The sequence below is a fragment of the Myxine glutinosa genome, chromosome 6 (genome assembly GCF_964187855.1).
Source record: "Myxine glutinosa chromosome 6, kmMyxGlut1.1, whole genome shotgun sequence".
NCBI classification, from domain to species: domain Eukaryota; kingdom Metazoa; phylum Chordata; class Myxini; order Myxiniformes; family Myxinidae; genus Myxine; species Myxine glutinosa.
In genome coordinates this window covers 157880838-157895086 of record NC_136266.1, presented here as the reverse complement: position 1 = coordinate 157895086, position 14249 = coordinate 157880838, and the positions used below count along the sequence as shown (strand labels likewise).

Genomic DNA, 14249 nt, shown 5'->3' with positions numbered 1-14249 from the left:
TTTTTTTAATGGTCATTACTACTGTTTAACACAAAACTGAAAGGGCGGAACCCTAATGTTATTGAGGCATTATATGAGCCTAAATCAACTGCAATCTTTAAACCCCAGAGAGGATAACATGAACCTTCCTGCTGTCCCCGTAGGGAGTGGTTGTACTCGTACATTAAAGTCAAATGTTTGGATTGGTTGTAATTGATAACTGAGTTACATTCCCATCCAACCATTCAAAATGCCTTTTTCTGTGGGGCAGATCCACAAACTTCATGATCACAATGAAACGTCAAGTAGAACTAATCGCCTCGCAATCAAACCGTCCATATAGTAGATAAACATCAAAAGGTCCAAGTGGAAACTATTTCAATAGTTCGGCAATGCAAGGCAAGCAAAACCAACGACTTAACCAGGATAACCTTTTTCAAAATTTAACATGATCCAAGTCTCATAATGGAGCTGCCACTCACACACATGGAAATGGAATACATGACACAACACAGGACTCTTGGAGGAGACAACGCCATTGAGCTGGGGGAGGGAGTGCCGTCACTTCCCAGGGCACTCTGGGTACCAGCCATGTCACAACAACGGTGCCGTCTCTTGCACTGCACTCAGCAGGGCATCTTTCCTCCCCATGGATGCCAACCTATGATTGTTTGTCCATTCACTTAACCTGTAAATGCTAGGCGTCAAGCAAGGAAGCAGCATATACCATTTTTAAAATCCTTGGTATGACTTGGCCAGGATTTGAACCGCCGACCTAACGGATTCGAAATGGATGTTCAAACCATCACGCTGTTAGGGTTATTTTTCTGGTTGTACCTATCCTATTAAAATGGGGGTGGGGGGGGGGGGGGGTGTATACAGAATCGAGGCTCGTGTAAGAGTTAACACATTGAACATGAGAATATGCACAGACACATAAAACATACAATGAAGGGAGCGGGAGACAAGAGGGGGAGCGGGAGAGGGAAGCACACGAGCACAACAGTAGAGAACAGGGACGTCGGTAGATCTGTGGAAGGGAATTGGGGAGGATGAGTACACGGTATATGGCTTTTGCTTTGTGCATCAAATTTCCAATGCAGGTAATGCCCCATTACCCAAATGTGCTGGCATCGATGCGCGAGGCCTTCAACCGGAATTGACATGTTCATTCTGTGCTTCTTTGCATTCATGTTTCAGAAGCAACGTGCAGGAAACAGGCCTGCCCCTCAGCGAGTCATGCAGACAATAAAGTGTGTTGTGGTTGGTGATGGAGCCGTCGGTAAAACCTGCCTCCTAATCTCGTACACGACCAACAAATTTCCTTCGGAATACGTTCCCACGGTACACGCACTCTTCCATTACTAATGCCAAACATGCCTTTATGTTCTTCTACATTTGTACATGTCTATTTGTTTTGCTTATTTTTGCACCTTTTTAATTGTGTTAAAAGTTGGTTGTTAAATAAACAAATTTTGATGCCGTTCCCATTCTCAGAAGTGAGTTTGATCATTACGAAGTCGTTGAACATTCCTTCGCCCATTTTCCCCACCTACACAGGTGTTTGATAACTATGCAGTGACGGTGATGATTGGAGGAGAACCGTACACGCTGGGCCTGTTTGATACGGCTGGTAAGTGAGCGATGCGGCAATCATTTCTGTGGCATGATGGATTTTCTGCTCCGTCGGTCTGCTTACACCGAAGTGATGGCCCAGCCGCTCGTGATTTTTCACTCCAGTTACGGTCTCGGCTTGTTCCCGAGAGAATTTCTGGCACTCGAGGCAGGTTCCCGTTGTGACCATAGAAACGTGATGGTCGTAGCGAAGAATGGCTTACGTTGCGTTTGCGTGCTTCTTTATTTATGTATTTTCCTCTGTTTCACTTGTCGTGATGGACAATCCCGTTGTGAATTGGTACTTTGGGAAGTGTTGCGTGCTCGATGTACGGAGGAACTGTGGGTGTTGTGTATCTGGTATAAATACCAAGTTTAAGTTTTAATGCTGACCCACATGAGGACGTTTCTCCTTTTCAAGGGAATTGGATTTTTCTCATCACAGATGATATTGTCATTTGATTTTGAATATTTAGAAAACTTTTGATTTCTTAATTTGGTGAAATTTTGAATCGGAAACCTTGGGGTGGGGGGGGGGGGGTGTTGATTTTCCCTGCCCCCTCTCCCACCCTAACTTCTCTCTCGGAGATGTTTAACTTCACCTCTGCTGTGTCCTAACCCATATTTTGTCAACAGGACAGGAAGATTATGACCGCTTGCGTCCTCTTAGCTACCCCCAGACTGATGTCTTCCTCGTATGCTTCTCGGTCGTTTCCCCATCGTCGTTTGAAAACGTCAAAGAAAAGGTGGGATCCTTTCTCATTCCATGGAGTGCTTACAATGGTTTTTGTAATTTTGTTTCTCACTGACACAAGATAGTTCTCCCATTTTGTTCCCTCGTGTTCTGCTCTAGATCCACGAGCCTCGATCTTGTATACAAAATAAAATGCACGATGTACTAGCATTTTTATTTTTGAAAATATTACTAAATGGCATTAATTTATCTTGATCGCCCCTGCAGTGGGTCCCAGAAATTACCCACCATTGTCCGAAGACGCCCTTCCTGCTGGTGGGGACCCAGACTGACCTGCGTGATGATCCCGCAACTATCGAGAAACTCGCGAAGAACAAACAGAAACCAGTCAACCTGGAGCTCGCCGAGCGGCAGGCCAAAGATCTTAAAGCCGTCAAATATGTCGAATGCTCTGCTCTTACTCAGGTTTGTTTTAATTTTGAAGAATATTTTAATACTTTAGATTTTTTTTTAATGTTGAGGGTGTGTATCTACTGCTACCTATGCACCTGCACCTTTTATTCAGTTGTTTTTCTCAGAGGGATGGTTTCTGGCAATCGCAAAATCAAAATCCATTTGGGTTGTGAATCGTACTAAAGTACGCACCTTGGTGTCTGTCTGTCTGTATGACGATTTTTGACCGCAATACATTAGGTAGTTACATATCCAATCTCATCCAAACTTGACAGGGAGACTGAGGGTCACACGATGGAAGTTGTAGCGATTTAACTCCCCTTCCACACCCCCTCCATCACAAGGGGGTTTTTCGCATCCAAGGGAGTTGCGTGTTGAGGTGTATATCCGTGTTAAGATAGCTTTATCTTGGCGTTTCTCCAAAGACTCTTCGAACACCAAGAGTAATAGCAATACTAAGGATAATAATAACATAATAATATTATTAATTTGAAAACTATATTAATGCTAATATACCACCATGCAGCTCATAGAGACTGCATTTGGAGGGAGAGGTACACAATAATTGATTGATGAATTGCATCATTAAAATCAATAAAAGATTGTCGGAAAATATTTTCTTCATCAATTAGCTAATTGCATAACTAAACCACTAGTGCTTCATCCGAAGATGTAACTTTTAGAAATTTAATTAAACAAGTCATGAATAAAAAAATTTAAATAATTAATCGATTAATTGATGAATCAATAAATCAAAAATACCATTTACAGCCAAATCACTGTCATTGACATGTCCAAATATCAGCTTCTTCGCTCAAAAGGTGCCTGAGATATTGCCCAGAAGAGAGAAAATAAACAAAATGATTAATAATGAAAATAAATAAATAATAATCTTTTAAAAAATTAAATGATTAATCAATTGGCTAATAGAATACATAAACCACCACCATTTCATCCGAATCTGTAGCTGGATTGTTTTTTTTAGTCATTAATCTAATAATTAATAGATTAATTGATTAATCAATAAATCAAAAATAGCCATTGCAGCCAAATCACTTGGTCATTGTCATGTCCAAATATCAGCTTCCTAACTCAAAAGGTGCCCGAGATAATGCCCAGAAGAGAAAGGAAATATATAAACTTAATTAATCGCTGATAATTAAATAACTCATCGATTAATTGATTAATCAAAAAAACAAAAATACCGTTGTTATTTTTGTACTTGCTCACGATTGTGCCGAAATTTCAGATTCCTAGCTCAAAGGATGGCTGAGATGTCACCCGGACAACCAAGAAAACAAGAAAACAACCAGAGTGAAAACTGAGTCCTCCCTTTCAGCGTGCGTCATTGCCGAGCCCCCTTCGGTGCCTGGCAATGATGTTATGCAGCGCCTGGAGATGGCATAGGAAAGGAGCGGTGTACAATAACATGACTCCCCCTTCCTCTCCCGTAGTGAGTGTCGGTAAACTAGTTAAAATAAATTTGGCAAAACTGTGGTGGCAAAGTTATTTTTTTGGAGATGAAGCAATCCTCTAAAAGCTTTTGTTTATTTTATTTATCATTCATTCCCTCGCTTTCCAAACTAATTAGGCTAATCTCGAATTAATTTAGCTTCTCGCATCTATGGTCAGTATCATAGTGGCCTCTCGTATGCATGACATGGCATTGGCCTCGATTTGGCAGCAAATGGATTGTTCAACGGTCTTGATTCGTGAACAAGCACAAGCGGATCATTAATTGCCCTCGATTCGCCGCTCAAGGCGATCCTTCATTGGCCTCGATTCATTCTCCATGGCAAAGCACACAAGTGCAGCTATTTGCTTCGCAGCAGTGAGACGGTCGTACCTCAGTCGTGGGTGACGTCATACGTTACAAACAAATGTGTGATCTTTATTGATGGCCGGGTACGGTGCGAACGCTAAACACACTTCACGGTCACAGACCCCAGGGGCCTCAGACGTGGTGCAAATGAGCCCATGGAGACAGAGTGCATTTCTGTTGGCTATAATAGAAGTGCTGATTGGCCGTGCACTGTTGATGTAATGACTTTGTGGAAGTGAACCGCTGAAAACTACGTTGATGGCTGATGAGGGAAGTAGTAAGTTTAGAAAATGCTATGTTAACTTGTTTTAAAACAACGCTTCATACATCTAGTTAGTTTGATGTCGGACCTCATTTTGTCGGATTTTGTTTATCTGCTCAATCAATGGTACCAGCCTAAAGGCCGACTCTGAATTGTTATCAAGTGATCTTTGATGTTTAAGACTGTAGGCCCTGAGAGAGACGTTGATAAAGGTCTACAAGTGTGATGCAATTATCCAAGATGCAGGAAGTATTTTTTGGGGGGATAAACAAATGTACCTAATTGGGAAGAAAAATATAAACGGATTGTGTATTTAATATGTACGCCTTAAACTTTATTTTGGACTGTTGTGTGATGTCTAGATCTAGACTGACACAGGCATGCTTTATTTAAGCCTGTGAGCATTCGATGCAAATAGATTTAAAGAGTGTTTTGCCGATGCTGGCAATGCCCATGGCTATCAATTTTATTTTTTTGTGCTGGGATCAAGTGAGTTGTTTTTATTTATTTATTTGTCAAACCAGCAAGCGTGTAACAATGCTCTGCTCTTAGCCATTTAGTCTCGGTTCAAATCTCGAGCCAGATATAAACTGGCATCCCAGTGTTTCTTCGGCAAGGTGATTCATCGATGCGTGTGCTGTCCCTCGGATGGACGTTAAACTGGATGTCATGTCTGCTGGAAGTAGTTGGCGGACGTTTAAGATTCCACGGTGTCTTTCCCGAAGAGTAGACGAGCTATTGCTGGCACCATGGACAAACTCCAAACTTCCTGCCCTAACGTTCGTCAAACGTCAGGCTTAGGCAGCCGCTTCGTGAAAGCCTTGGGCCAAACTTGCCTCCCGACCACCCCCACAACAATGTGGGAATAATTGTGGCCGCGAAAGAGGAAGCAGGCCTGGCTGTCGTGTTTTGAATAAGTCGTAAGGGCTGGTTCAAGACGAGATGTCGGAAAGCTTGCTAACCCAAGCATGACAAGAACATGAAGTAAGCAACGCTTCGGCAGAGCTTTTGATTCAAACATGAGTGGATTTGGGCAAAATAGTCCGTTTTTGTTTTCAGATTAGACCTCAAAGGGGATTTTATTTATTTACCCAATTAGGGCATCAAGAAAAGATAAGCTTTTTCCCAGGTTTGACAAAAATGGGATCCTGGGGGCATCACTTGGGAATAAGCAAGGGAGTTGTCTAGCAAGGCAAGGAGTATTTGTCATTAATGTATAAGATTGTCTTATTTGGAAGGTGGTAGCAGAAAGGACTTAAAATATAATTTAATTTGTCCCTATACTTAATGGGGATAAAGAAACGCAAATGTAAGGTCCCCGCAATTAAATCAGGTGTCATCTATGGTGTTGTGTTAACCCGTTGCCCAGGTGTCAATGTAACTTTCACCTCTTTACCTGACTAACCCCCTCCCTCCCCCCCCCCCCCCCCTCCTCCCAGAAAAAAAGAAAGAAACCATGTTGTGATGTCACTTCCGCCACCGAAAGTGGACAGAGGTTGTGTTGTTGTTTCAGGATTTTCAGTTGAAAAGTCACATTTTTTTCAAAAGTTTCATTTTCAGTCACAACCTTCAGTTGGATTTTCCTCCTATGAGGCAAAGGCAAGTTGTTTCAGGGCAACAGCCTCACCACAAGATTCTGTGTACCATAGATGGGAGGAAGGTTATGACAACTGAAGACGAGATGGGATAAATCTGTGCATGAGAGAGAGCAGTTTGCTTTGGAAGAATTCCCAGGAAGAATTGATGTCAGAGGCAGTGGAGATGGGAGACCAGTCCAGATGATTGATGGCTGCTTGAAGACCGTGCCAGTCGGCCTGAGTGAAATGCCAGACACGACGACACTTAGGAGGCTCACTGAGAATGGCCAGAGAGATGTCCACTTTAACAAGGAAATGATCAGATGAACCGATTGGAGCAGAAGAAGAACAGCAGACATTTTCGGAGAAGTTTGTACTAACCAAGTCTAGAAGAAATGATGTACGGTTGATTGAGATCCGGGTCGGGAAATTGACAGATTGTGTCGGTCCCAGTGAGTCGCAGAAGTTCTTTGCTGAGGTGCCATGGCTGGTGAGAGAGGAACCCACACCCAGCCAGCTGGCATGATGACAGTTGAAGTCACCACATATGAGGAAGAGAGAGTTGGGATGAGTGGATAGAGATTGGTCCATGTTGTCAGACAGCGAGATGAAGATGGAGTCATCACTGTTTGGTTGGTCGGTACAACACACATATGAACAAACGGTGAGAGCGGAGGGAAAGCCACAGCCAGAGGTACTCCTGGGGGTGAGGTGGAGAGAGGGCTGTGCAGGGCGAATGAGGAAGAGTTTTTGATAAAGATAGCAACCCACCTCCAGGACGAGGCTCAGGTCTATCATACCGGAGGAGGTAGTAACCAGGGAGATATATTAAGGAATCGGACATCTTGAAGGAGGAAAGTTTCTGTTAAGCAGATCAAGTCTGGTTTGTCTGAAGCAACCTGCATGGAGAGATCAGTCAGGTTTGAGTGAAGTCCCCAGATGTTTGAGGTCCTTACCGTTGAAGAGGAAGGGGGAGCATCCGTATAGTTCACAGGAGGGGTAGAGTTAGATGAGGAAGAAGAAGAAGAACAGGAGGAGGTAGGGAGAGCTGTTGACTGTCGTAGATTGCAGGAGAGCAAAGAAAAGGAAGGATGAGGAGGACAAAAGGTTTGATGGTGATGGGATGAGGCACAGTGAGGAGTGGCAGAGTGACGTTGAAGGTAGGAGGATGTGGAGGTATGAGTTGGAAGCGGGGAGGAGGCAGCTTTGTGGAGGGGTGAGGGAGAATTGAAGGAAAATGGTGAGAGGAGGATTATGGGGGAGATTTGAGGGAGGGGGGGAGGAGATTTGAGGGAGGGGGGGAGGAGATTTGAGGGAGGGGGGGAGGAGATTTGAGGGAGGGGGGGAGGAGATTTGAGGGAGGGGGGGAGGAGATTTGAGGGAGGGGGGGAGGAGATTTGAGGGAGGGGGGGAGGAGATTTGAGGGAGGGGGGGAGGAGATTTGAGGGAGGGGGGGAGGAGATTTGAGGGAGGGGGGGAGGAGATTTGAGGGAGAGGAGGGAGGAGATTTGAGGAGGAGGAGATTTGAGGGAGGAGATTTGAGGAGGAGGAGATTTGAGGGAGAGGGGGGAGGAGGAGATTTGAGGGAGAGGGGGGGGAGGAGAAGATTTGAGGGAGGGGGGAGGAGGAGATTTGAGGGAGAGGGGGGAGGAGGAGATTTGAGGGAGAGGGGGGAGGAGGAGATTTGAGGGAGAGGGGGGAGGAGGAGATTTGAGGGAGAGGGGGGAGGAGGAGATTTGAGGGGGAGGAGATTTGAGGGAAAGGGGAGAGGGGAGAGGAGGAGGAGATTTGAGGGGGGGGGGGGGAGGAGATTTGAGGGGGAGGAGGAGGAGATTTGAGGGAGAGGGGGAGGAGGAGGAGATTTGAGGGAGAGGGGGGAGGAGGAGGAGGAGGAGGAGGAGATTTGAGGGAGGGGGGGAAGAGGAGGAGATTTGAGGGAGGGGGGGAAGAGGAGGAGATTTGAGGGAGGGGGGGAAGAGGAGGAGATTTGAGGGAGAGGGGGGAGGAGGAGGAGGAGATTTGAGGAAGAGGGGGGAGGAGGAGATTTGAGGGAGAGGGGGGAGGAGGAGGAGGAGATTTGAGGGGGGAGGAGGAGGAGATTTGAGGGAGAGGGGGGAGGAGGAGGAGATTTGAGGGGGAGGAGGAGGAGGAGGAGGAGATTTGAGGGGGAGAGGAGGGGGGGGGAGGAGATTTGAGGGAGAGAGGAGGGGGGGGGAGGAGATTTGAGGGAGAGAGGAGGGGGGGGAGGAGGAGATTTGAGGGAGAGAGAGGAGGGGGGGGGGAGGAGGAGATTTGAGGGAGAGAGGGGGGAGGAGGAGATTTGAGGGAGAGGGGCACCTTGCATGTGCTGGATGGGTGTGGTAAAGGCTACAACAAAGTTCTCTCAGATTCGGGAAGCAGTGCAGGACATTTGGAGAAATCTGATTAACGTCACCAGAAGTCAGACACGACTTGACAGAACCAGATAACGAGATAATTTGTGTCCCACATTGCACACAGGTACAGACAGCTAAAATCTCTTAAATCATGCGAATGCAGCCAATCATCCTTTATTCGGGGAAATGAATCGATGATCGTTTTAAGGCCATTTTTCCCTGCTAGAGCGGGGGTTAGCCTTGCGGGCCCCATGACAATCATGGTTCCCTGTTTGAGGCAATGTTTTTATGGCCGGATGCCCTTCCTGACGCCAACCCTTGGTCGCCTCTTACGATGCGCAGGGATACGGTGTACCTATTCTAGGCCGGGGTGCACACCGGGATCATTCATCCCAGCAAGCTGGTGCTCAATTTGCTGACCTCGGAAGGATGACAGGCTGAGTCAACCCCCCTGGTGTTAATTCAGCGATTGACCGGGATTCAAACTCAGGATCCCAAGCCGGCACCCAACACCATGCTTTCATTCTTTATTAGGGGGGGGCCAAGCCATTCTGGTTGGTGCCCTATTGATTTTGTTGGGATCATTATTGTAAATTATACTTCCGCCGTCGTTTCGACGTTTATTCACTTGTAAAATCATTCGCTGCAACCGCTTCTCCAATTGACACAATTTAACGTGGAAGAGACGGCCCATGGAGAATTTTTGACGACAGGTGTGACGCTATAGGTCACTTGGTTTGGGCAGCCAAACATTTTTGAAGAATAAATTTTAAAATTTTATCTTCAGGACGGCTTACTTTATCCACAAGCCTTGGGGAATATAGTCTGATAACGAAAACATAATTGGTCACATGGTCTGGCTTGTTGGTCATAATCCAATCTTGTTGGATTGAAGGTAAAACCTTCAAAAATCTGCTTCTCTCAAATTGCTCAAGCAAAGGATGCGAAATCTAACATGTATGATCAAACAGCCATGGGGAATATAGTTTGAAAATTAAAACTTCATTGGTCATGTGATATGGTAGCCGTATTGGATAGAAAAATAATCATCCGATGAATGCGAAACTCTAAGGGGGAGGGGGGGGGGGGACAAGACTAAGGGGAACAAGACTACCCATTTTGAATTAAGTTTTATAAACACGGTCAGGAGTCACCTGCCCTATCGAAGCTGGGAAACTGCATGCAGTTACAAAGCGGATTTTTATTTATTTTTTGCTAAAACCTTCACCCCTCCATTTTTTTTTTCCTTTGCTCACAGAAAGGGTTGAAGAACGTGTTCGATGAAGCAATCTTGGCTGCGCTGGAACCCCCGATGACTCCAAAGAAAAGGCGGTGCATCCTCCTTTAAGGATACATTGTGCCCCCCCACCGCAACATGCCTCCCTTTTCCCCCCATGCTCCTTCCTGCCCAATAAGGGTCATGAAGCACACTTCCAGGTCGGCTATAGCTGAACCCAGCACCGAAACGAGCATTTTGTGGAGCATTCGCACGCACGCTCTTATCTCAGCGTCTCGTTAATATTTTGTTTTTGTTTTTCCGTAATTTTTTTTTTTTCTATTTGAAACTGAGCTGCACATTTAGGTTTTTGCTTTTTGCATCCCAACCATTGCCATTTTGATAGAACATCATAATTAGCCTTTCTTTACTTCTGGGTTAAGCGCTTCAGCTTTTTTCATCACAAGATGTCTCTGCTCAGGATGTACATTGTAATTCTCGCTTTTCTTCTTCACCGGCACGAGTGATAATTTAATGGTTAGGATTAACAATTCAAGAGGGGGACGGGGGATTTGCATTGTGGGTAAAATTTCACATAACCGAGTCGTTTCAATTTGACACGAGCTGTCCAGGAAGTTTGGATGCTGGGAGTCGTGTTTTTGATATAATTTTTTTTTTAAATCGCCCCCGCGGCCATCTTGAAATGAAGTATAGCTTGCTGTTTGATCTAACTCCATGGTGGGAGGGAGGGGGTAAAACCATGCACCCTTTTCGTTGTAAGTAAGACATCCATGGTTTGGGTCGATTTTTGTGGGAATGCATATAGTGGAAAGTTGTACGTAGTTTATTTTGAAATTGGACCAAGGCAATCTTATACCTGCTACCTTCCTTTTCACTCACCTGTAATGCTTGTCTTTAGTTAGCAAAACTGTCTTGCACTTGATTTGCATCTTTGGAACAAGTTTGAAATGACCTACATCATCGAACGCGAGGGGGTGATGCTCGTTTGTTCCCGTGACCCAAGGGAGAGGATAAACGGAATGGCTTTCCCGTTCTGTACACGTTGAGATTAGGGAGGTTCGAGACTCCGCAAGGTCGAATTTTCCGGACTCGAATTGCGTTACATGGCTCTAATGTGGAACTGTGTGCAAATTTATTTTGAAGCCATCTTTTCAACTTGTCGAGTACTGCGAATCGAGTCCTTCCTCTGCTCCTTCCCCCCTCACCCCCCCCCCCCCCCACCCACCGCCCCCCCATATAATCGTAATTCATTGAATATAAACTGTATTATGAACAAACGACACCACTGAAGTGTGATTGCCAGGTACCAAAATCAATCGATTTTGCACGTGTTGCTTTACACCGGTGCTCCTGTGCACTTGAAGGGAACACATGTCGGGTACCTGCTTTCCAAAGACCACCTTTTTCTTACTGTTACTTGTGTTTACATTTATAGTAAGTTGCATATATTTTAACCTCACTGACCTGGCTTTCTGGGCTTGATGTATTTGATTAACCAAGTAAATGTAAAAGTTGTAGTCCACAAGCTGCTGTTGTTTCTGAAAGGCCGTGCTCGAGTGTGCGGGTCCTATTAGAACCGACCAGGAAATCGAGTCGCTGCTTTGAAATTCAAGACGTCACCTGGCTCTCCTAATGCAAAATGGATCTTTTGGCAAGTTTGATCGACCTGGACATTTTGCAGAGTTCTATCTTTGAACCACACATTCCTTGCAATATAGATAATACCATGGGTAGATTCAGCATTTAATGCAAGGTGGGAAGTGCTCTCCATCTTGGGGTACGCACACACGCCTCTCAAGCTGTCTGGCCTGGGTTTGAATCCCGACCCAGCTCTAAACGATCATCTCGGTGTTTCACTGGCAGGGTGATTCATCAATGTGTGCGCGGTTGCTTGAGGGGATAGTCATACTTGGCATCCTATCTGCCGCTATTTGTTTGTTGATGTTAAAGATCGCATGGTGCCCGATGCGAAGAGTGGGCGGGCTATCTCCAGCAGCATGAACAAATTACAAACATGTACAGATACATTCAAAGTACACCGCTCCCATGCCAAATAATTAAATGTCCAACAGCGCGGCATTGCCGGGGCACCAGAGGCGCCTAGCAATACCGCAGTGCAGCTCATAGTGCATTGGGAGGGAGAGGTGTACAATAATTGATTGATTAATTGTATAATTAAAATCAATAAAAGGTTATCACAAAATATTTTCTTAATTGGCTAATAGCATAAGGAAACCACTCGTGCTTCATCCGAAGATGAATCTTTTCGAAATTTAATTAAATAAGTCATTAAGAAAAAATTAAATAATTAATAAATAAATAATTAATCGATTAAATGATTAATCAATAAATCAAAAATATCCTTGATAGCCACATCACTTGGTCATTGGCATGTCCAAATATCAGCTTCATAACAAAAGGTGCCTGAGTTAATGGTCAGAAGAGAAAGGAAATTTAATTAAACAAGCATTCTGAGTATTGCGCTGCAATACATGTCCCCTACCAAATTTTAAAGTGCCATAACTTTGTCAAAAATGATCGAATATGCACGGTTGATGCTGGTTTTCAAACTTGATCTGAGGTATGCTGAGACACGTGTGTCACGCCTCGCCTCGTTAAGCCCGCAAGGTCGCTCTGTGGAGCGGCCTGCACGTATTGCAGTGTGAATTATATAATTACCAACTCACGGTCTGAGGTACTAGCGATTCAAGAGATATCCATTTTTTAAATATTTTCGTTTAACGATATCTGCCAAACCACGTGCCCTATCGCAAATTCCAAAAGGACATTTTAGTAGACTGGCATGCTGAACAGATCTGAGGTTTCCCCTCGATTGGATAAAAAAATGAGGGAGGAGCTCTGTTTTAAAGGTTCATGCTAAAAACGTCATAACTGAAAACATGACGCATGACGTTATGCTCGCTGACTTTTTTGTTCGTCATGGGTGTGCAATTCTGCCTGCAAAGTTTGGCCTCGATCTCTTCAGCCGTTGCAGAGAAAAAGGGGTTTTTGTGTTCTCACGAAAAACAATATGGCGGCCGAACCACGTGACCTGTGACGTCATAATTACCATTAAAATATTCTACAGACCGAGTCCCTCCGGTGAAAATTTGATCTCAATCGGTCCTATTGCAGAGAAAATCTTTTTTAAAGGAAATTAAAACTTAAAATGGCACTGAGTTAAGATCATCAGAATTCCCAAAGTTCAAAGTGCCATAATTTTGTCAAAAATGATCGAATCGTGGTGAAGTTCGAACTTGATCTGTAACTTATCATGATGAAACCATGTGCCAAGTTTGAAATCGTTAGCATTGAGTTTAGGAAAAAAAAGTCTGGAAAGCTGTTCTTTGACTGACGGACGGAGTGCAAACCTATGGTCCCCTCCGGTATACACCAGTAGGGGACTAATAAGTACTTAATCGCTAATAATTAAATAACTCTTCAATTAATTGATTAATCAAAAAACAAAAAATACCATTTTTGACAAAGGACTTGCTCACTATTGTGCCGAAATTTCAGCTTCCTAGCTCAAAGGATGGCTGAGATATCGCCCGGACAAGCAAGAAAAAGAAAACAAACAAGTACAGATACATTCAAAGTACACCGCCCCCATGCCAAATAATTAAATATCCTACAGTGTGGCATTGCCGGGGTGCCCCCGGCAATACCGCAGTGCAGCTCATATCGATTGCATTGGGAGGGAGAGGTGGACAATAAATTGATTGATTAATAGTATAATTAAAATCAATAAAAGATTATCACAAAATATTTTCTTAATCAATTGGCTAATAGCATAACTAAACCACTCGTGCTTCATCCGAAGATGTATCTTTTAAAAATTTAATCAAAAACGTAATTAATAAAAAATTAATTAATTAATCAATAAATAATTAATCGATTAAATGATTAATCAATAAATCAAAAATATCCTTGACAGCCACATCAATTGGTCACTGTCATGTCCAAATATTAGCTTCCGAGCTCAAAAGGTGCCTGAGGTATTGGCCAAATGAGAGAAAATAAATAAATGATTAATAATGAAAATAAATAAATCATTAATTATTAATCATATCGGTCAAAGAGCACATAAACCACCACCATTTCATCAGAATCTGTTAATTAAAAAAAAAAATTGTCATTAATCGAATAATTAATCGATTAATTGATCAATAAATCAAAAATAGCCTTTGCAGCCAAATCACCTGGTCATTGGCCTGTCCAAATATCAGCTTCCTA

At 43.9% G+C, this 14249-nt stretch overlaps 2 protein-coding genes across 2 annotated transcripts in view; one reads left to right on the top strand and one right to left on the bottom strand.

Annotated features, from left to right (window-relative positions):
* LOC144892686 (uncharacterized) overlaps positions 1–14249 on the bottom strand; it is a 451569-nt gene that overhangs the window by 335999 nt on the left and 101321 nt on the right. The gene's annotated exons all lie outside the window — the stretch shown is intronic.
* LOC144892687 (cell division control protein 42 homolog) lies at positions 1129–11538 on the top strand. The gene is made up of 5 exons (XM_078780826.1): positions 1129–1323; positions 1540–1612; positions 2230–2339; positions 2555–2752; positions 10035–11538. Exons 1-5 carry the CDS (start codon positions 1144–1146, stop codon positions 10122–10124), a joined length of 651 nt encoding a protein of 216 aa, XP_078636952.1. The 5' UTR covers positions 1129–1143; the 3' UTR covers positions 10125–11538.

Bases quoted from the DNA above. Each gene is read 5' to 3' on its own strand.
- LOC144892687 (XM_078780826.1), top strand. From the start codon at position 1,144: ATGTTCATTCTGTGCTTCTTTGCATTCATGTTTCAGAAGCAACGTGCA. The intron at 1,324-1,539 runs GTACACGCACTC...CCACCTACACAG, and splicing joins CTTCGGAATACGTTCCCACG to GTGTTTGATAACTATGCAGT. The intron at 2,753-10,034 runs GTTTGTTTTAAT...CTTTGCTCACAG, and splicing joins AATGCTCTGCTCTTACTCAG to AAAGGGTTGAAGAACGTGTT.